The sequence below is a fragment of the Heterodontus francisci genome, chromosome 10, assembly GCF_036365525.1.
Source record: "Heterodontus francisci isolate sHetFra1 chromosome 10, sHetFra1.hap1, whole genome shotgun sequence".
Classification (NCBI taxonomy): Eukaryota; Metazoa; Chordata; class Chondrichthyes; order Heterodontiformes; family Heterodontidae; genus Heterodontus; species Heterodontus francisci.
This window is the reverse complement of record NC_090380.1, coordinates 35,318,885-35,340,411: the sequence shown is the minus strand read 5'-3', so window position 1 is coordinate 35,340,411 and position 21,527 is coordinate 35,318,885. Positions and strand designations below refer to the sequence as shown.

The 21,527-nt window shown below is 40.5% G+C and overlaps 1 protein-coding gene across 5 annotated transcripts in view; it reads left to right on the top strand.

The window, feature by feature from the left end:
- The window catches only part of LOC137374394 (adhesion G-protein coupled receptor G2-like), a 187,610-nt gene that overhangs the window by 82,664 nt on the left and 83,419 nt on the right, over positions 1-21,527 (top strand). For 4 of the 5 annotated variants that reach the window (XM_068040435.1, XM_068040434.1, XM_068040433.1 and 1 more), the window contains 12 exons: positions 1,569-1,607; positions 2,348-2,395; positions 6,509-6,547; positions 7,975-8,022; positions 9,870-9,905; positions 10,389-10,427; positions 11,191-11,238; positions 13,132-13,170; positions 13,951-13,998; positions 15,892-15,930; positions 16,696-16,743; positions 18,635-18,673. In XM_068040435.1, the coding sequence (XP_067896536.1) occupies positions 1,569-1,607; positions 2,348-2,395; positions 6,509-6,547; positions 7,975-8,022; positions 9,870-9,905; positions 10,389-10,427; positions 11,191-11,238; positions 13,132-13,170; positions 13,951-13,998; positions 15,892-15,930; positions 16,696-16,743; positions 18,635-18,673 (510 nt within the window). The remainder of the gene's footprint in view (positions 1-1,568; positions 1,608-2,347; positions 2,396-6,508; positions 6,548-7,974; positions 8,023-9,869; positions 9,906-10,388; positions 10,428-11,190; positions 11,239-13,131; positions 13,171-13,950; positions 13,999-15,891; positions 15,931-16,695; positions 16,744-18,634; positions 18,674-21,527) is intronic. The other variant, XM_068040432.1, reaches the window with a different exon arrangement.

The window sequence follows — 21,527 nt, the reverse complement described above, 5'->3', positions numbered from 1 at the left end:
GATCCCTTTTAAAAGTTACTATTAAATTTGCTTCCACCACCTTGTCAGGTAGTGCATTTCAGCTCATAACAATTCAATGAGTTAAAGTAATTTCTTCTCATCTCCCCTCTGGTTCTTTGCTAATTACCTGAACTCCATGATCTCTAGTTACCAATCCTCCTGCCTCTATCAAAACCAATCACAACTTTGATCATCTCTATTAAATCTCCTCTTAATCTCCTCTGCTCTAAGCAGAACAATCCCAGTTTTACTAGTTTATCCAAGTTCTTTGTACCAGCCAGAAGGTTGAGGGTTGATGTCCCATTCCAGAGACCTAAGAGCAAAACCTAGACAGTAGAGAGGGAGTACTGCACTTTTGGAGGTGTGTCTTTTGGATCAGCCTCACTTGCCGTCTCAGGTGGATGGTGAAGGTTCCTATGGCATTATTTTGAAGGTGAACAGATGAGTTCTCCCTGGTTTCCTGACCAATGTTTATCCCACTACCAACATCAATAAAACAGGTTATCTCACTATTATCACACTGATTTTTTTGTGGGGCCTTACTGTGTGCAAATTAGCTGCTGTGTTTCCTATATTCCAACAGTGACTAGGCTTCAAAAATATTTCATTTGCTGTAAGGTGCTTTGTGAGGCCCTGATGTCATGGAAATGCACCATAAATTCAAATCTTTCTCTTCCTTTTGCATTCTGCAGCCCAGGCATCGTATGTAAAAATAAATCAAGCAGTGTATGTGATTTGTGGTGAGTTAGTTGCCAGTGTTTCTCAGCACAGTAGTTTGGGAGCTGAGAGACATGAGCAAATGCAGTTTCATAGAACCATAGAAGCTTACAGAACAGAAGGAGGCCATTTGGCCAGTGTGCCTCTGCTGGTTCTTTGAACGAGTAGGTGTGATTAGTCCAACATACCTGCTTTTAGTTCTTAACTCTGTGCACTCCTCATCCTCGAGTACTGTCCAATTCCCTTTTAAAATTATTTACAGAACGAGCTTCAACCACATTTTCAGGTAGAGCATTCCAGGTCTGGACAACTCTCCAAGTGCAGACATTTCTCTTCATCTCCCTTTGTGATCAAATATCTTGTACACCTTTTACAGGCACATTTTTTTCAATGTTACAACTTTCTAAGAACGTAGTGGTTTAAGTTAATTGTTTAAAACCAGAGAAAACAACTGGACCACTGGTCCCGTGAAGTCAATCTCAGCTGCATGAATTGTGAAAGTACCATGATGAAGTTGGATGCCTCTTATAGAATGTAGAACTGTGATTGCAGCCTTTATTGTCCATAATCTCCTACAACGATCAAGCACATACCATCAATAACTATACTTTAAAACCTTGACGTCAGAAAGCATGGGCCATAGCTATTAGACATATAATACAACAGGGGGTAATTTGCATCATCAGCAGAGGCAGTATCAGATTGGGACCTGTTATACACCAAAGCCGAGTGACACCTTCTCCACTGACATTCTGCTGGTTTATAAAAAGCCACTTCACCAGATTCGCCCTACACATTGTGAAGATAGAAATCTACCACATCCAACCTAACCACTTGTAATCTTCTTACAGGGAATTCCTTTAGCAATACTACCACCTCACCTGTGATGGGTAAGAGACTTAAACTTTGAAAGCCGTAGATTAATGGACAAAGCTTGATTTTTCTTTACATGACTGTACAAATGTGCTTGTGCTCCTTTTCACCAGTATACATTAATTGATAAATTCTGTGCCCTCTGTTCATTTGTCATCAGTATCTACTTTAAAATGCACAATGATGCACAGGTATGGAGGGGAACAGAGAGTAATAGTCAGATCCAATTATCATGTCACACATCCCTTCTCACTGGTGCTGAAAACTCAGAAAACACCAATATAATTTGATAACACAAAAATATATCAACTGGTTGTAAATGAAATTGAAGGGGGAAGAGGTGTATCAAATTAAGTGCAGAGTTTGAAAATGTGTGGAAGAAAATTAAGGTAGATAGCCAGTCCTCTGAACGTTATCAGTGGTACAATTTTAAAGGGGGAGGACAAATAACTTAGATATAATATTAAAATTGCTGATATTGATTCAGTTTGGGATGATTTCAATTTAAAAGTGGGCTTCTGAAAACAAAAAGTCGAAGTTTGACTGGGAATAGATGTTGCTTCTATTCAACATAGATAAGGCTGTAATTTGGTTGCAGAAACTGTTGGAGGGAAAAGTCTGGATCTATTAAAATAATGAAAATTTAACATTTTAAAACCTAATCCTTAAGTAGCTCTTTTTGTGAATGTATTTTACCTGTCCACAATCTGTAGACAATGTTGTTTGTTTGATCTGAAATATTGTACTTACCTTACAGCAAACATCACTATTGTTGATGTGACATCCTCTCCACAGAACACAACAGGTACTGAAAATGTGCTCTTTGAAAATATCAAGATTGTTAAAAATCCTGATGTACAAATTGAGTATTTACAAACCATCAGAAACTGCTGATGTGATTTATCATAGAATCATACAGGACAGAAGGAAGCTGTTCAGCTCATTTTGCTTGTGCTGCCACTATGAACGAGCTGTCCAATTAATCCCACTGTCCAGCTCTTTCCCCACATCCCTGGAATTTTTGTTCAACAATCTTCAGCCAGAAGTGCCGAGTTGATGATCCATCTCGGCCTCCTCCTGAAGTCCCCAGCATCACAGATGCCAGACTTCAGCCAATTCGATTCACTCCACGTGATATCAAGAAACGACTGACGACACTGGATACTGCAAAAGCTATGGGCCCTGACAATATTCCGGCAATTGTACTGAAGACCTGTGCTCCAGAACTTGCCGCGCCCCTAGCCAAGCTGTTCCAGTACAGCTACAACACTGGCATCTACCCTGCAATGTGTAAAATTGCCCAGGTATGCCCTGTACACAAAAAGCAGGAAAAATCCAACCCGGCCAACTACCGCCCCATCAGCCTACTCTCAATCATCAGTAAAGTGATGGAAGGTGTCATCAACAGTGCCATCAAGCGGCACTTGCTTAGCAACCTGCTCAGTGACACTCAGTTGGGTTCCAGCAGGGCCACTCAGCTCCTGACCTCATTACAGCCTTGGTTCAAACATGGACAAAAGAGCTGAACTCAAGAGGTGAGGTGAGAGTGACTGCCCTTGACATCAAGGCAGCATTTGACCGAATATGGCATCAGGGAGCCCTAGCAAAACTGAGGTCAATGGAAATCAGGGGGAAAACCCTCCGCTGGCTGGAGTCATACCTAATGAAAGGAAGATGGTTGTGGTTGTTGAAGGTCAATCATCTGAGCTTCAGGACATCACTGCAGGAGTTCCTCAGGGTAGTGTCCCAGGCCCAACCATCTTCAGCTGCTTCAATGACCTTCTTTCAATCATAAGATCAGAAGTAGGGATGTTCGCTGATGATTGCACAGTGTTCAGCACCATTCGTGAATCCTCAGATACTGAAGCAGTCTGTGTAGAAATGCAGCAAGACCTGGACAATATCCAGGCTTGGGCTGATAAGTGGCAAGTAACATTCGCGCCACACAAGTGCCAGGCAATGACCATCTCCAACAAGAGAGAATCTAACCATCTCCCCTTGACATTCAACGGCATTACCATCGCTGAATCCCCTACTATCAAAATCCTAGGGGCTACCGTTGACCAGAAACTGAACTGGAGTAGCCATATAAATACCGTGGCTACAAGAGCAGGTCAGAGGCTAGGAATCCTGAGGCGCGTATCTCACCTCCTGACTCCCCAAAGCCTGTCCACCATCTACAAGGCACAAGTAAGGAGTGTGATGGAATACTCTCCACTTGCCTGGATGGGTGCAGCTCCAACAACACTCAAGAAGCTCGACACTATCCAGGACAAAGCAGCCCGCTTGATTGGCACCCCATCTACAAACATTCACTCCCTCCACTACCGACGCACAGTGGCAGCAGTGTGTACCATCTACAAGATGCACTGCAGCAATACACCAATGTTCCTTAGACAGCACATTCCAAACCTGCGACCTCTACCAACTAGAAGGACAAGGGCAGCACATACATGGGAACACCACCACCTGCAAGTTCCCCTCCAAGTCACACACCATCCTGACTTGGAACTATATCGCCGTTCCTTCACTGTCGCTGGGTCAAAATCCTGGAACTACCTTCCTAACAGCACTGTGGGTGTACCTGCCCCACATGGACTGCAGCGGTTCAAGACGGCAGCTCACCACAACCTTCTCAAGGGCAATTAGGGATGGGCAATAAATGCTGACCTGGCCAGCGACGCCCACATCCCATGAATGAATAAAAAAATATATATATATCCTATTCCCTTATGAAAGTTACTATTGGATATGCATCCACCACCTCTTCAGGAAGTGCGATCCAGATCATACCAACTCACTGAGTCAAAGTAATTTCTCTTCAGCAACTCTTTAGTTCTTTTGCTAATTACCTTCAAACAATGACCTTTGGTTACTGACATTCCAGCCAGTAAAAAGATAGCAATGCTATCAAATCATTCATAATATGAAATACCTCTATGAAATCTCCTCTAAGGAGAACAAAGCCAGTTTTAATAGTTTCCCCACATTCTTGGTCCCAGCCAGAACGTTGTGGGTTGCTGTCCCATTCCAGAGGCCTGAGGACAACATCTAGGCAGTACTGAGAGAGTGCTGCACTGCTGGAGGTGCTGTCTTTTGGCTGAGACACTAAATGACTGCCCCATCTGCCCTCTCAGGTGTTTGGAGAAGATTCCCATGGCACTATTTTGAAGATGAACGGAGGAGTTGTCCCTGGTTTCCTGAGCTATATTTATCCCTTTATTAACATGATAAAAAAGATGGTTTGGTCATTATCCCATTGTTGTTGGTGGGACGTTGCTGTGAGCACATTAGCTACTGTGTTTCCTACATTCCAATAGTGACTAGGCTTCAAAGTATTTCATTTGCTCTAAAGTTCTCTATGATGCCTCAATGTCATGAAAAGTGTTATATAGATGCAGGTCTTTCTATTTCTGTTTTACTCTGGAACCCATATATAAGAGTCAAGCTGTACATGTGGTGAATTTGTTACTCGAGTTTGTCAGCACAGTAATTTAAGAGTGAAGGGATATGAACACAGGCAGGGACCCAGTTTCATAGAATCATAGAAACTGGCAGGACAGAAGGAGGCCTATTGACTTGTTGTGCCTGTACTGGTTCTTCAAACAGCCTTTGTGATTAACCCCATATTCCCGCTTTAAGTACGAATCCCTGAAAGTTTCTCATCCTCAAGAACCTGTCCAACTCCCTTTTAAAATTATTTCTGGAATCATCTTCAGCCATCTTTTCAGGTAGAGCATTTCATATGCTGACAACTCTCTGAGTGTAGAAATTTCTCCTCATCTCCCCTTGTGATCGAATGTCTTGTAGATCTTTTACAGGCACCTTTTTAATGTTACAACACATTCTCCATGAAACACAACTGGTGCTGGAAATGTCTCTTTGGCCTCCTTGTCTCGGGAGACAATGGGTAAGCACCTGGAGGTGGTCAGTGGTTTGTGGAGCAGCGCCTGGAGTGACTATAAAGGCCAATTCTAGAGTGACAGGCTCTTCCACAGGTGCTGCAGAAAAATTTGATTGTCGGGGCTGTTACACAGTTGGCTCTCCCCTTGTGCTGGAAATGTACTTTCTGGGAAAGTGGTGGTTTAAGTTAATTGTTTAAAACCAGAGAGAACTGCTGGAATAATGGTCCAGTGAAGTCAATCTCGGCTGCATGAACTGTGAAAGTGCCATGTTTAGGTTGAATGCCTCTTATAGACATAGACCTGTGATCACAGCCTTTATTTTCTATAATCTCCTGCAGTGATCAAGCACTTACAGTCAAGTTTGGTGTCACTTCATAACAGTACTTTACAACTTTGACATCAGAAACTAAAGGTCTGCTTGGGTCTGCAAAAAAAAAAACCTGACCTGAGTCTAACAGAACAACATCTGACCCCAGCTTGACCCGGCCTGAGTCCTTCCATTTTTTCCCGCGCCTGACCTGACCATCAGTTAACTTACCTTCTGTTTTTCACTTTCTTGCTGATCTGCACAAGCTTAAAATAACTGTAACAAAACTACCTTTCTAATCCAAAAATTAAATGAACAGTGGAGCCACTTACCTGTGATAGAGCGTGTCCGACCCGGCCCGACCTGAGCCTGAATGCCGGACCCGGAAGTGCAACCTGACCCGACCTGAACCCGACACATGTCGTCAGGTCCCGGAGGGTTTGGGTCGGGTAGCAGGCCTTTATCGGAAACTATGGGCCACAGCCATTAACCATTTAATACAATTGGAATAATATGGATAATATGCATCTTCAGCAGAGGTAGGCAGCTTGCAGTATCAGATCAGTACCTGTTATACACCTCAGCCGATTTTCTTATCTCTGTCTTTGGGTTGGTTTATGAAAGGCCACTCTGACAGATTATCCCTATGGGTGATGAAGATGGAAATCTATCACATTTGGCCTAACCACTTGTAATCTTTCTACAGGAAATTCCTTTACCAATACTACCACCTCACCTGTGACAGGTAATTGCTAAATGTAATTAGATGTCTGAGACATTTAAATTTTGAAAGTGACAGCTGTTCATTAATGGACAAAGTTTGCATGACTGTGTGTATGTACTTGTGATCCTTCTTACATTGATTGACAGGTTCTGCCCCTCTGTTGATTTGCCATCAGCATCTCCTTTAAGATGCACAATGATGCATATAAAGGACTGGACAGTGACATTAATAGTCAATTACAATTGTATTGTCACATGGCCATTGTCAGTGGTACTAGAAACTTAGAAAAACACCAATATATTTTCTAATAACACAAAGAAAATGTTGACTGCTTGTAAATGTCATGTACTGACATCAATAGGGGAATTGGGGCATTAACGTAAGTGCATAGTTTTTAAATGTGTGGAACAACCTTATGGTAGACAGTCATTCCTCTGAACATTAGCACACCAACTTTCACTCACACACACACACTAGAGGTTTACACACACAAATAGGTTACAGAGTGTGGAAAGGTAGATTGGTTGAGTTAGATTCCATTAAAAAAGGTATATAGTCTGTGGAGTTTGTTGATTCAGCTGGCTTCTAGCTGAATTCAGTGGTCCTGAGGCTTTTAGTTTGAAGAGTTAGATGACTGGTCCGGTGACTCACATGGAGATAGCGATGTGGATGATTTCCTCTAACAGGGGTTCGGACTGTGGCCAGAGTATACAAAGATGGTCAGTCAACAAGCGGGATTTTGAAAGCTTGCAAACTGCATTGGAGAGAGAGAGAGAGAGAGGGACCCCCACTTAGGGTCTGCTCATGTCAGAGTCCAGTTGCTTATCCTCTGCTGCAGAGAAAACACCAGCTTAAAACCACAGATGGGGAGGGGCTTGTCACATGACAGTCACTCAGTCATTTCATCATAGCAGTTAGCAGTATTTCTCTGCTTGCTGAAAGAACAGGTAGTTCCTTTAAACTTCCTGGGTCTTGGTTCTTGCTGGGAAATTAGCAGACATTTCGTCTCTCTCCTCACAATCCTATGAAATGTAGGATACAGTGTTGTAAACTAGGTGATCATCCGAAGCTAAAAGGACGACTTTGCTGGCAGTTTGTCTTTTTAAAATGTCGTTAAAATTATATAAATTCAGATCTACAGTCAGTGGACCAAAGAAAATTATCATTCAACAAAACATTGGCGTAGCAGTGGGCTTTTGGCAACTAAAAGTGTAAGTTTGACTGGGGATAGATGTTTCTTCTATTCAATAGAGGCAAGGCTGTAAGTTAGTTGCAGAAAATTTTGGAGGGATTTGTCTGAATCGATTAAACACCTGAAAAATTAAACATTATACAATATAATCCTTAAGTAGCTTTTTTGTGAATGTATTTTTCCTGTCCTTTAATCTGTAGACAATTTACAAAGTAATGTTGATTGTCTGATCTGAAATATTGTACATTTCTTACAGCGAACATCACCATTGTTAATGTGACATCCTCTCCACAGACCAGAACAGGTACTGAAAATGTGCTCTTCGAAAATATCAAGATTGTAAAAACACTGTTCAAATTGAGCACATATGAAACACCACAAACTGCTGATGTGATCTATCATAGAATCATACAGGACAGAAGGCAGCTCATTCTGTCTGTGCTGCCACTATGAAGGAGCTGTCCAATTAGTCCCACTCTCCAGCTCTTTCCCCACAGTCATGGAATCTTTTTCATTTTTAAGTATATATACACACAATTCCCATTTGAAAGTTATTACTGGATCTGCACCCACTCCCTCATAAGGCAGTGCCTTCCAGCTTATAATTCACGGAGTTAAAGTAATCTCTCTTCATCAACTCTCTAGTTTTTTTTGCTAATTGCATTCAACTCTGACTTTTGGTTACTGACATCCTGCCAGTAAAAACAGTTTCTCCTCATTTACACTATGAAATTATTCATAAATTTGAATACCTGTATTAAATACCTCTGATCTAAGGAGACCAATCCCAGTTTCCATAGTCTCCCCACATTCTTGGTGCCATCCAGAATATTGTGGGTTGCTGTCCCATTCCAGAGGCTTGAGGACAAAGTCTACGCAGTGCTGAGGGAGTGCCGCGCCGTTGGAGGTGCTGTCTTTTGGATAAGACAATAAATTGTAGCCCTGTCTGTCCTCTCAGTGGATGAAGAAGATCTTTTGGCACTATTTGACGATGATCAGAGAAGTTGTCCCTGGTTTCTTGACCAATATTTATACCTATCAACATGACAAAAAAAATCATTTGGTCATTATCACATTGTTGTTTGTCGGTTTGTGCTGTGTGCAAATTAGCTGCTGTTTTTCCTACATTACGACAGTGACTAGGCTTCAAAATATTTCATTTGCGATAAAGTTATCAATGATACCTCAAAGTCATGAAAAGTGTTATATAAATGCAAGTCCGTCTATTTTACTCTGGAACACATATATAAGAATGAGTCAAGCTGTACATGTGGTACATTTGTCACTGGAGTTTGTCAGCACAGTAGTTTAAGAGTGAATGGAAGGGAGCACAGGCAGGGACCAGTTTTACAGAATCATAGAACCTGGCAGGACAGAAGAAGGTTACTTGCATTGTTGTGGCTCTGCTGGTTCTTCAAAGAGCAGTTGAAATTAGCCGCACATTCCTGCTGTAGGTATGAAAGTCTAAGTTCCTCATCCTCAAGAACCTATCCAACTCCCTTTTACAATTATCTCTGGAATCCGCTTGAACCACCTTTTCAGGTACAGCATTCCAGATCCCAACAACTCTCTGAGTTCAAAATTTTCCCCACATCTTTGTGATCAAATGTCTTGTAAATCTTTATGTTCTACCATCTTTCCATGAAACACAACTGGTTCTGGAAATGTGCTTTCTGAGAATGTGGTGGTTTAAATTAATTGTTTAAAACCAAAGAGAACTGCTGGAATGATGATCCAGTGAAGTTATTCTCAGCTGCATGAATTGTGAAAGTGCCATGTTGAGTTTGGATGCCTCTTATAGACATAGACCTGTGATCACAGCCTCTATTTTCTATAATCTCCTACAGTGATCAAGCACTTACAGTCAAGTTTGGTGTCACCTAGTAACTGTACTTTACAACCTTGATGATGTTGGAAACCTTGGGCCACAGTCAATAGCCGATTAATACAATTGGGAGAATATGGATAATCTGCATCTTCAGAGGCGGAGAACTTGCAGTATCAGATCAGCACCTATTATACACCTCCGCCGATTTTGTTATCGCTGTCATTGGGTTGGTTTATAAAAAGGCACTCTGACAGATTATCCCCATGGGTGATAATGATGGAAATCTGCCATATCCAACCTAACCACTTGTAATCTTTTTACAGGGAATTCATTTACCAATACCACCTCACCTGTGACAGGTAATTGCAAATAGGTGTTTGTGAGATTTAAATTTTGTAAGTGACAGCTTTCTATTAATGGACAAAGTTTGATTTATGTTTAAATGACTGTACGATTGTCCTTGAGCTGATTCTCACCAAAGCACATTGATTGTCAAATCCTGCCCCTCTGTTCATTTTCGATCAGCATCTCCTTTAATATGCACAATGATTTCAAGGGAAGGACTACAAGAGAGAGTAATAGTCAGATCTTATTGTCATGTCACACGTCCCTTCTCACAGGTGCTGTAAATTCAGAAAAGCACCAATATATTTTCAAATAACACAAAAATATGTCAACTGGTTGTAAATGAAATTGAAGGATGAAGCGATTGTACACCGAAGCCAATTTTCTTATCACTGTCTTTGGGTTGGTTTATAAAAGGTCACTCTGACAGATTAGCCCATGGGTGATGAAGATGGAAATCTACCACATTTGGCCGAACCATTGTAATCTTTTTACAGGAAATTCATTTACCAATACTACCACCTCACCTGTGACAGGTAATTGTTAAATGTAATCTGGTGTTTGAGAGATGTAAATTTTGAAAGTGACAGCTGTTTATTAATGGACAACGTTTGATTTTTGATAACATGACTGTGCAAATGTACTTGTGATCCTTCTTACTAATGCACATTGATTGACAGGTTCTGCCCCTCTGTTCGTTTGCCCTCAGCACATAAATGACTGGATAGTGACATTAATTGTCAAATACAATTGTATTGTCACCTGGCCATTGTCAGTGGTACTGGAAATTTAGAAAAACACAAATATATTTTCTAATAACACAAAGAAAATGTCAACTGCTTGTAAATAACATGTACTGACATCAATAGGGGAAACGGGACATTAACATAGGTACATAGTTTGTAAATGTGGAACAACCTTTCAGTAGACAGTCATTCCTCTGATCATTATCGGTGACACAATTTTAATGGGAGAGGATAAACAACTTAGATTTAATATTAAAATTGCTCAAATTGATTCTTTTTGGGATGATTTCAATTTAAAAGTGGGCTTTTGACAGCAAATGTCAAAGTTTGACTGGGAATAGATGTTGCTGTCATTCATCACAGACAGGGCTCTAACTTGATTACAAAATCTGTTAGAGGGGATTGTCTGAATCTATTAAACTCCTAAAAAATTAAACATTTCCAATGTAATTCTTAAGTAGCTTTTTTGTGAATATATTTTACCTGTCCCATAATCTGTAGGCAATTTACAATGTAATGTTAATTGATCTGAAATCTTGTTCTTACCTTACAGTGAACATCACTTTTATTAATGTGACATCCTCTCTACAGAACACAACAGGTACTAAACATGAGCACTTTGAAAATATTGGGATTGTAAAACCCCTGATGTTCAAATTGGATATTTACAAACCACCAGAAACTGCTGATGTGATTTATCATAGAATCATACAGGACAGAGGGAAGCTATTCAGCTCATTGTGCCTGTGATGCCACTATGAAGGAGCTGTCCAATTAGTCCCATTCTCCAGATCTTTCCCCATAGCCCTGGAATTTTTTTATTTCCAAGTATATATACTATTTCCCTTTCAAAGTTACTACTGGATCTGCACCCACCACCTCTTCAGACAGTGCGTTCCAGATCATAACAACTCACTGAGTCAAAGTAATTTCTCCTCATCACCTCTCTAGTTCTTTTGCTAATTACCTTCAAACTATGACCTTTGGTTACTGACAGTCCTGCCAGTAAGAACAGTTTCTCCTATTTACACCACCAATTCATTAATAATGTGGAATACCTCTATGAAATCTCCTCTTAATCTTCGATGCTCCAATGAGAACAATCCCAAGATTCCCAAGTTCCCCACATTCTTGGTCCCAGCCAGAATATTGTGTGTTGCCGTCTCATTCCAGAGACCTGAGCACAAAGTCTAGGCAGTACTGAGGGAGTGCTGAGCTGTTGGAGGTGCTGTCTATTGGATAAATCACAAGATTGCTGCCCCATCTCCCCTCTCAGGTATATGGAGAAGATTCCCAATGTCACAATTTTGAGAATAAACAGAAGAGTTGTCCCTGTTTTCCTGAGCAATATTTATCTCTCCATCAACATGACAAAACAGATCATTTGGTTATTATCACATTGTTGTTTGTGGGACGTTGCTGTGAGGACATTAGCTGCTGTGTTTCCAACATTCCAATAGTGACTATGCTTCAAAGTATTTCATTTGCTTTAAAGTTCTCTATGATGCCACAGTGTCATGAAAAGTGTTATATAGATGCAGGTCTTTCTCTTTCTATTTTACTCTGGAATACATATATGAGAATCAAGCTGTACATGTGGTGAATTTGTTACTAAGTTTGTCAGCACAGTAGTTTAAGAGTGAAGGGATATGAACACAGGCAGGGACCAGTTTCATAGAATCATAGAAACTGGCAGGACAGAAGAAGGCCTATTGACTTGTTGTGCCTGTACTGGTTCTTCAAACAGCCCTTGTGATTAATCCCACATTCCCGCTTTAGATATGAAGCTCTGAAAGTTTCTCATCCTCAAGAACCTGTCCAACTCGCTTTTAAATTTTCTTTTTTGGTATCAGCTTCAATCGTCTTTTCAGGTAGAGAATTCCATATCCTGACAGCTCTCTGGGATCAGGAATTTCTTCTCATCTCCCCTGGTCATCGAATGTCTTGTAGATTTTTACAGGCACCAATTTTTTGTGCGTTATACCATCGTCTCCATGCAACACAACTGGTGCTTGAAAAGTGTTTTCTGAGAATGCAGTGGTTTAATGTAATTCTTTAAAGCTGGAGAGAACTGCTGGAACGATGGTCCAGTGAAGTCAATCTCAGCTGCATGAACTGTGATAATGCCATGTTGAGGATGGATGCCTCTTATAGACCTGTGATCACAGCCTTTATTTTCTATAATCTCCGACACTGATCAAGCAATTACAGTCAAATTTGGTGTCACCTAATAATTGTACTTGACAACTTTGATGGTGTCGGAAACCATGGGCCACTGCAATTAGCTGTTTAATTCAATTGGGATAAAATGGGATAAACTTCCGCAGTGGTGGAGAACTTGTCGTATCAGGTCAGCACCTCTTGTACACCTCAGCCGATTTTCTTATCACTGTCTTTGCGTTGGTTTATAAAAGGTCACTCTGACAGATTAGCCCATGGGTGATGAAAATGGAAATCTATCACATTTGGCCTAACCATTGTAATCTTTTTACAGGAAATTCATTTACCAATACTACCACCTCACCTGTGACAGGTAATTGTTAAATGTAATCTGGTGTTTGAGAGATGTAAATTTTGAAAGTGACAGCTGTTCATTAATGGACAACGTTTGATTTTTGATAACATGACTGTGCGAATGTACTTGTGATCCTTCTTACTAATGCACATTGATTGACAAGTTCTGCGCCTCTGTTCATTTGCCCTCAGCACATAAATGACTGGATAGTGACATTAATTGTCAAATACAATTGTATTGTCACCTGGCCATTGTCAGTCACCTGGCCATTGTCAGTGGTACTGGAAATTTAGAAAAACACAAATATATTTTCTAATAACACAAAGAAAATGTCAACTGCTTGTAAATAACATGTACTGACATCAATAGGGGAAACGGGACATTAACATAGGTACATAGTTTGTAAATGTGGAACAACTTTACAGTCGACATCATTCCTCTGATCATTATCGGTGACACAATTTTAATGGGAGAGGATAAACAACTTAGATTTAATATTAAAATTGCTCAAATTGATTCTTTTTGGGTATATTTCAATTTAAAAGTGGGCTTTTGACAGCAAATGTCTAAGTTTGACTGGGAATAGATGTTGCTGTCATTCATCACAGACAGGGCTCTAACTTGATTACAAAATCTGTCAGAGGGGATTGTCTGAATCTATTAAACTCCTAAAAAATTAAACATTTCCAATGTAATCCTTAAGTAGCTTTTCTGTGAATATATTTTACCTGTCCCATAATCTGTAGGCAATTTACAATGTAATGTTAATTGATCTGAAATCTTGTTCTTACCTTACAGCGAACATCACTTTTATTAATGTGACATCCTCACTCCAGAACACAACAGGTACTAAACATGAGCACTTTGAAAATATTGAGATTGTAAAACCCCTGATGTTCAAATTGGATATTTACAAACCACCAGAAACTGCTGATGTGATTTATCATAGAATCATACAGGACAGAGGGAAGCTATTCAGCTCATTGTGCCTGTGATGCCACTATGAAGGAGCTGTCCAATTAGTCCCATTCTCCAGATCTTTCCCCATAGCCCTGGAATTTTTTTATTTCCAAGTATATATACTATTTCCCTTTCAAAGTTACTACTGGATCTGCACCCACCACCTCTTCAGACAGTGCGTTCCAGATCATAACAACTCACTGAGTCAAAGTAATTTCTCCTCATCAACTCTCTAGTTCTTTTGCTAATTACCTTCAAACTATGACCTTTGGTTACTGACAGTCCTGCCAGTAAGAACAGTTTCTCCTATTTACACCACCAATTCATTAATAATGTGGAATACCTCTATGAAATCTCCTCTTAATCTTCGATGCTCCAATGAGAACAATCCCAAGATTCCCAAGTTCCCCACATTCTTGGTCCCAGCCAGAATATTGTGTGTTGCCGTCTCATTCCAGAGACCTGAGCACAAAGTCTAGGCAGTACTGAGGGAGTGCTGAGCTGTTGGAGGTGCTGTCTATTGGATAAATCACAAGATTGCTGCCCCATCTCCCCTCTCAGGTATATGGAGAAGATTCCCAATGTCACAATTTTGAGAATAAACAGAAGAGTTGTCCCTGTTTTCCTGAGCAATATTTATCTCTCCATCAACATGACAAAACAGATCATTTGGTTATTATCACATTGTTGTTTGTGGGACGTTGCTGTGAGGACATTAGCTGCTGTGTTTCCAACATTCCAATAGTGACTATGCTTCAAAGTATTTCATTTGCTTTAAAGTTCTCTATGATGCCACAGTGTCATGAAAAGTGTTATATAGATGCAGGTCTTTCTCTTTCTATTTTACTCTGGAATACATATATGAGAATCAAGCTGTACATGTGGTGAATTTGTTACTAAGTTTGTCAGCACAGTAGTTTAAGAGTGAAGGGATATGAACACAGGCAGGGACCAGTTTCATAGAATCATAGAAACTGGCAGGACAGAATAAGGCCTATTGACTTGTTGTGCCTGTACTGGTTCTTCAAACAGCCCTTGTGATTAATCCCACATTCCCGCTTTAGATATGAAGCTCTGAAAGTTTCTCATCCTCAAGAACCTGTCCAACTCGCTTTTAAATTTTCTTTTTTGGTATCAGCTTCAATCGTCTTTTCAGGTAGAGAATTCCATATCCTGACAGCTCTCTGGGATCAGGAATTTCTTCTCATCTCCCCTGGTCATCGAATGTCTTGTAGATTTTTACAGGCACCAATTTTTTGTGCGTTATACCATCGTCTCCATGCAACACAACTGGTGCTTGAAAAGTGTTTTCTGAGAATGCAGTGGTTTAATGTAATTCTTTAAAACCGGAGAGAACTGCTGGAACGATGGTCCAGTGAAGTCAATCTCAGCTGCATGAACTGTGATAATACCATGTTGAGGATGGATGCCTCTTATAGACCTGTGATCACAGCCTTTATTTTCTATAATCTCCGACACTGATCAAGCAATTACAGTCAAATTTGGTGTCACCTAATAATTGTACTTTACAACTTTGATGGTGTCGGAAACCATGGGCCACAGCCATTAGCCGTTCAAAACAATTGGGATAAAATGGGATAAACTTCCGCAGTGGTGGAGAACTTGCCGTATCAGGTCAGCACCTCTTGTACACCTCAGCCGATTTTCTTATCACTGTCTTTGCGTTGGTTTATAAAAGGTCACTCTGACAGATTAGCCCATGGGTGATGAAAATGGAAATCTACCACATTTGGCCTAACCATTGTAATCTTTTTACAGGAAATTCATTTCCCAATACTACCACCTCACCTGTGACAGGTAATTGTTAAATGTAATCCGCTGTTTGAGAGATGTAAATTTTGAAAGTGACAGCTGTTTATTAATGGACAACGTTTGATTTTTGATAACATGACTGTGCGAATGTACTTGTGATCCTTCTTACTAATGCACATTGATTGACAAGTTCTGCCCCTCTGTTCATTTGCCCTCAGCACATAAATGACTGGATAGTGACATTAATTGTCAAATACAATTGTATTGTCACCTGGCCATTGTCAGTGGTACTGGAAATTTAGAAAAACACAAATATATTTTCTAATAACACAAAGAAAATGTCAACTGCTTGTAAATGATATGTACTGACATCAATAGGGGAAACGGGACATTAACATAGGTGCATAGTTTGTAAATGTGTGGAACAACTTTACAGTAGACAGTCATTCCTCTGATCATTATCGGTGACACAATTTTAATGGGAGAGGATAAACAACTTAGATTTAATATTAAAATTGCTCAAATTGATTCTTTTTGGGGATATTTCAATTTAAAAGTGGGCTTTTGACAGCAAATGTCTAAGTTTGACTGGGAATAGATGTTGCTGTCATTCATCACAGACAGGGCTCTAACTTGATTACAAAATCTGTTAGAGGGGATTGTCTGAATCTATTAAACTCCTAAAAAATTAAACATTTCCAATGTAATCCTTAAGTAGCTTTTCTGTGAATATATTTTACCTGTCCCATAATCTGTAGGCAATTTACAATGTAATGTTAATTGATCTGAAATCTTGTTCTTACCTTACAGCGAACATCACTTTTATTAATGTGACATCCTCACTCCAGAACACAACAGGTACTAAACATGAGCACTTTGAAAATATTGAGATTGTAAAACCCCTGATGTTCAAATTGGATATTTACAAACCACCAGAAACTGCTGATGTGATTTATCATAGAATCATACAGGACAGAGGGAAGCTATTCAGCTCATTGTGCCTGTGATGCCACTATGAAGGAGCTGTCCAATTAGTCCCATTCTCCAGATCTTTCCCCATAGCCCTGGAATTTTTTTATTTCCAAGTATATATACTATTTCCCTTTCAAAGTTACTACTGGATCTGCACCCACCACCTCTTCAGACAGTGCGTTCCAGATCATAACAACTCACTGAGTCAAAGTAATTTCTCCTCATCAACTCTCTAGTTCTTTTGCTAATTACCTTCAAACTATGACCTTTGGTTACTGACAGTCCTGCCAGTAAGAACAGTTTCTCCTATTTACACCACCAATTCATTAATAATGTGGAATACCTCTATGAAATCTCCTCTTAATCTTCTATGCTCGAAGGAGAACAATCCCAAGATTCCCAAGTTCCCCACATTCTTGGTCCCAGCCAGAATATTGTGTGTTGCCGTCTCATTCCAGAGACCTGAGCACAAAGTCTAGGCAGTACTGAGGGAGTGCTGAGCTGTTGGAGGTGCTGCCTATTTGATTAATCATTAAATTGCTGCCCCATCTCCCCTCTCAGGTATATGGAGAAAATTCCCAATGTCACAATTTTGAGAATAAACAGAAGAGTTGTCCCTGTTTACCTGAGCAATATTTATCTCTCTATCAACATGACAAAACAGATCATTTGGTTATTATCACATTGTTGTTTGTGGGACGTTGCTGTGAGCACATTAGCTACTGTGTTTCTGACATTCCAACAGTGACTCTGCTTCAAAGTATTTCATTTGCTTTAAAGTTCTCTATGATGCCACAGTGTCATGAAAAGTGTTATATAGATGCAGGTCTTTCTCTTTCTATTTTACTCTGGAACACATGTAGAAGAATCAAGCTGTACATGTGGTGAATTTGTTACTAAGTTTGTCAGCACAGTAGTTTAAGAGTGAAGGGATATGAACACAGGCAGGGACCAGTTTCATAGAATCATAGAAACTGGCAGGACAGAATAAGGCCTATTGACTTGTTGTGCCTGTACTGGTTCTTCAAACAGCCCTTGTGATTAATCCCACATTCCCGCTTTAGATATGAAGCTCTGAAAGTTTCTCATCCTCAAGAACCTGTCCAACTCGCTTTTAAATTTTTTTTTGCTATCAGCTTCAATCGTCTTTTCAGGTAGAGAATTCCATATCCTGACAGCTCTCTGTGATCAGGAATTTCTTCTCATCTCCCCTGGTCATCGAATGTCTTGAAGATTTTTACAGGCACCAATTTTTTGTGCATTATACCATCGTCTCCATGCAACACAACTGGTGCTTGAAAAGTGTTTTCTGAGAATGCAGTGGTTTAATGTAATTGTTTAAAACCGGAGAGAACTGCTGGAACGATGGTCCAGTGAAGTCAATCTCAGCTGCATGAACTGTGATAATGCCATGTTGAGGATGGATGCCTCTTATAGACCTGTGATCACAGCCTTTATTTTCTATAATCTCCGACTCTGATCATGCAATTACAGTCAAATTTGGTGTCACCTAATAATTGTACTTCACAACTTTGATGGTGTCGGAAACAATGGGCCACTGCAATTAGCTGTTTAATTCAATTGGGATAAAATGGGATAAACTTCCGCAGTGGTGGAGAACTTGCCATATTAGGTCAGCACCTCTTGTACACCTCAGCCGATTTTCTTATCACTGTCTTTGGGTTGGTTTATAAAAGGTCACTCTGACAGATTAGCCCATGGGTGATGTAGATGGAAATCTATCACATTTGGCCTAACCATTGTAATCTTTTTACAGGAAATTCATTTACCAATACTACCACCTCACCTGTGACAGGTAATTGTTAAATGTCATCCGGTGTTTGAGAGATGTAAGTTTTGAAAGTGACAGCTGTTCATTAATGGACAACGTTTGATTTTTGATAACATGACTGTGCGAATGTACTTGTGATCCTTCTTGCTAATGCACATTGATTGACAAGTTCTGCCCCTCTGTTCATTTGCCCTCAGCACATAAATGACTGGATAGTGACATTAATTGTCAAATACAATTGTATTGTCACCTGGCCATTGTCAGTGGTACTGGAAATTTAGAAAAACACAAATATATTTTCTAATAACACAAAGAAAATGTCAACTGCTTGTAAATGATATGTACTGACATCAATAGGGGAAACGGGGCATTCACATAGGTGCATAGTTTGTCAATTTGTGGAACAACTTTACAGTCGACATCATTCCTCTGATCATTATCGGTGACACAATTTTAATGGGAGAGGATAAACAACTTAGGTTTAATATTAAAATTGCTCAAATTGATTCTTTTTGGGATGATTTCAATTTAAAAGTGGGATTTTGACAGCAAATGTCTATGTTTGATTGGGAATAGATGTTGCTGTCATTCATCACAGACAAGGCTGTAACTTGATTACAAAATCTGTTGGAGGGGATTTGATATGTGGGAGGCTTTTAAAGAGAGGTTGATTAGCGGCAGGAGAGACATGTTCCTGTGAAAATGAGGGATAGAAGTGTCAAGATTAGGGAACCATGGATGACAGGTGAAATTGTGAAACTAGCTAAGAGGAAAAAGGAAGCATACATAAGGTCTAGGCGGCTGAAGAAAGATGAAGCTTTGGAAGAATATCAGGAATGTAGGACCAATCTGAAACGAGGAATTAAGAGGGCTAAAAGGGATCATGAAATATCTTTAGCAAACAGGGTTAAGGAAAATCCCAAAGCCTTTTATTCATATCTAAGGAGCAATAGGGTAACTAGAGAAAGGATTGGCCCACTCAAGGACAAAGGAGGAAAATTATGCGTGGAGTCAGAGAAAATGGGTGAGATTCTAAACGAGTACTTTGCATCGGTATTCACCGAGGAGAGGGACATGACGGATGTTGAGGTTAGGGATAGATGTTTGATTACTCTAGGTCTAGTCGGCATAAGGAGGGAGGAAGTGTTGGGTATTCTAAAAGGCATTAAGGTGGACAAGTCCCCAGGTCCGGATGGGATCTATCCCAGGTTACTGAGGGAAGCGAGAGAGGAAATAGCTGGGGCCTTAACAGTTATCTTTGCAGCATCCTTAAACACGGCTGAGGTCCCGGAGGACTGGAGAATTGCTAATGTTGTCCCCTTGTTTAAGAAGGGTAGCAGGGATAATCCAGGTAATTATAGACCGCTGAGCCTGACGTCAGTGGTAGGGAAGCTGCTGGAGAAGATACTGAGGGATGGGATCCATTCCCATTTGGAAGAAAATGGGCTTATCAGTGATAGGCAACATGGTTTTGTGCAGGGAAGGTCATGTCTTACCAACTTAATAGAATTCTTTGAGGAAGTGACAAAGTTGATTGATGAGGGAAGGGCTGTAGATGTCATATACATGGACTTCAGTAAGGCGTTTGATAAGGTTCCCCATGGTAGGTTGATGGAGAAAGTGAGTCACATGGGGTCCAGGGTGTACTAGCTAGATGGATAAAGAACTGGCTGGGCAACAGAAGACAGAGAGTAGCAGTGGAAGGAAGTTTCTCAAAATGGAGACGTGTGACCAGTGGTGTTCCACAGGGATCCGTGCTGGGACCACTGTTGTTTGTGATATACATAAATGATTTGGAGGAACGTATAGGCGGTCTGATTAGCAAGTTTGCAGACGACACTAAGATTGGTGGAGGAGCAGATAGTGAAGGGGACTGTCAGGGAATACAGCAGAATATAGATAGATTGGAGAGTTGGGCAGAGAAATGGCAGATGGAGTTCAATCTGGGCAAATGCGAGGTGATGCATTTTGGAAGCTCCAATTCAAGAGTGAACTATACAATAAATGGAAAAGTCCTGGGGAAAATTGATGTACAGAGAGATTTGGGTGTTCAGGTCCATTGTTCCCTGAAGGTGGCAACGCAGGTCAATAGAGTTGTCAAGAAGGCATACGGCATGCTTTCCTTCATCGGACGGGGTATTGAGTACAAGAGTTGGCAGGTCATGTTACAGTTGTATAAGACTTTAGTTCGGCCACATTTGGAATACTGCATTACCAAAAGGATGTAGATGCTCTGGAGAGGGTGCAGAGGAGGTTCACCAGGATGTTGCCTGGTATGGAGGGCGCTAGCTATGAAGAGAGGTTGAGTAGATTAGGATTATTTTCATTAGAAAGACGGAGGTTGAGGGGGACCTGATTGAGGTGTACAAAATCATGAGAGGTATAGACAGGGTGGATAGCAAGAAGCTTTTTCCCAGAGTGGGGATTCAATTACTAGGGGTCACGAGTTCAAAGTGAGAGGGGAAACATTTAGGGGGGATATGCGTGGAAAGTTCTTTACGCAGAGGGTGGTGGGTGCCTGGAACGCGTTGCCAGCGGAGGTGGTAGACGCGGGCACGATAGCGTCTTTTAAGATGTATCCAGACAGATACATGAATGTGCAGGAAGCAAAGAGATACAGACCCTTAGAAAATAGGCGACAGGTTTAGATAGAGGATCTGGATCGGCGCAGGTTTGGAGGGCCGAAGGGCCTGTTCCTGTGCTGTAATTTTCTTTGTTCTTTGTTCTTTGTCTGAATCTATTAAACTCCTGAAAAATTAAACATTTCCAATGTAATCCTTAAGTAGCTTTTTTGTGAATGTATTTTATCTGTCCCATAATCTGTAGGCAATTTACAATGTAATGTTAATTGATCTGAAATCTTGTACTTACCTTACAG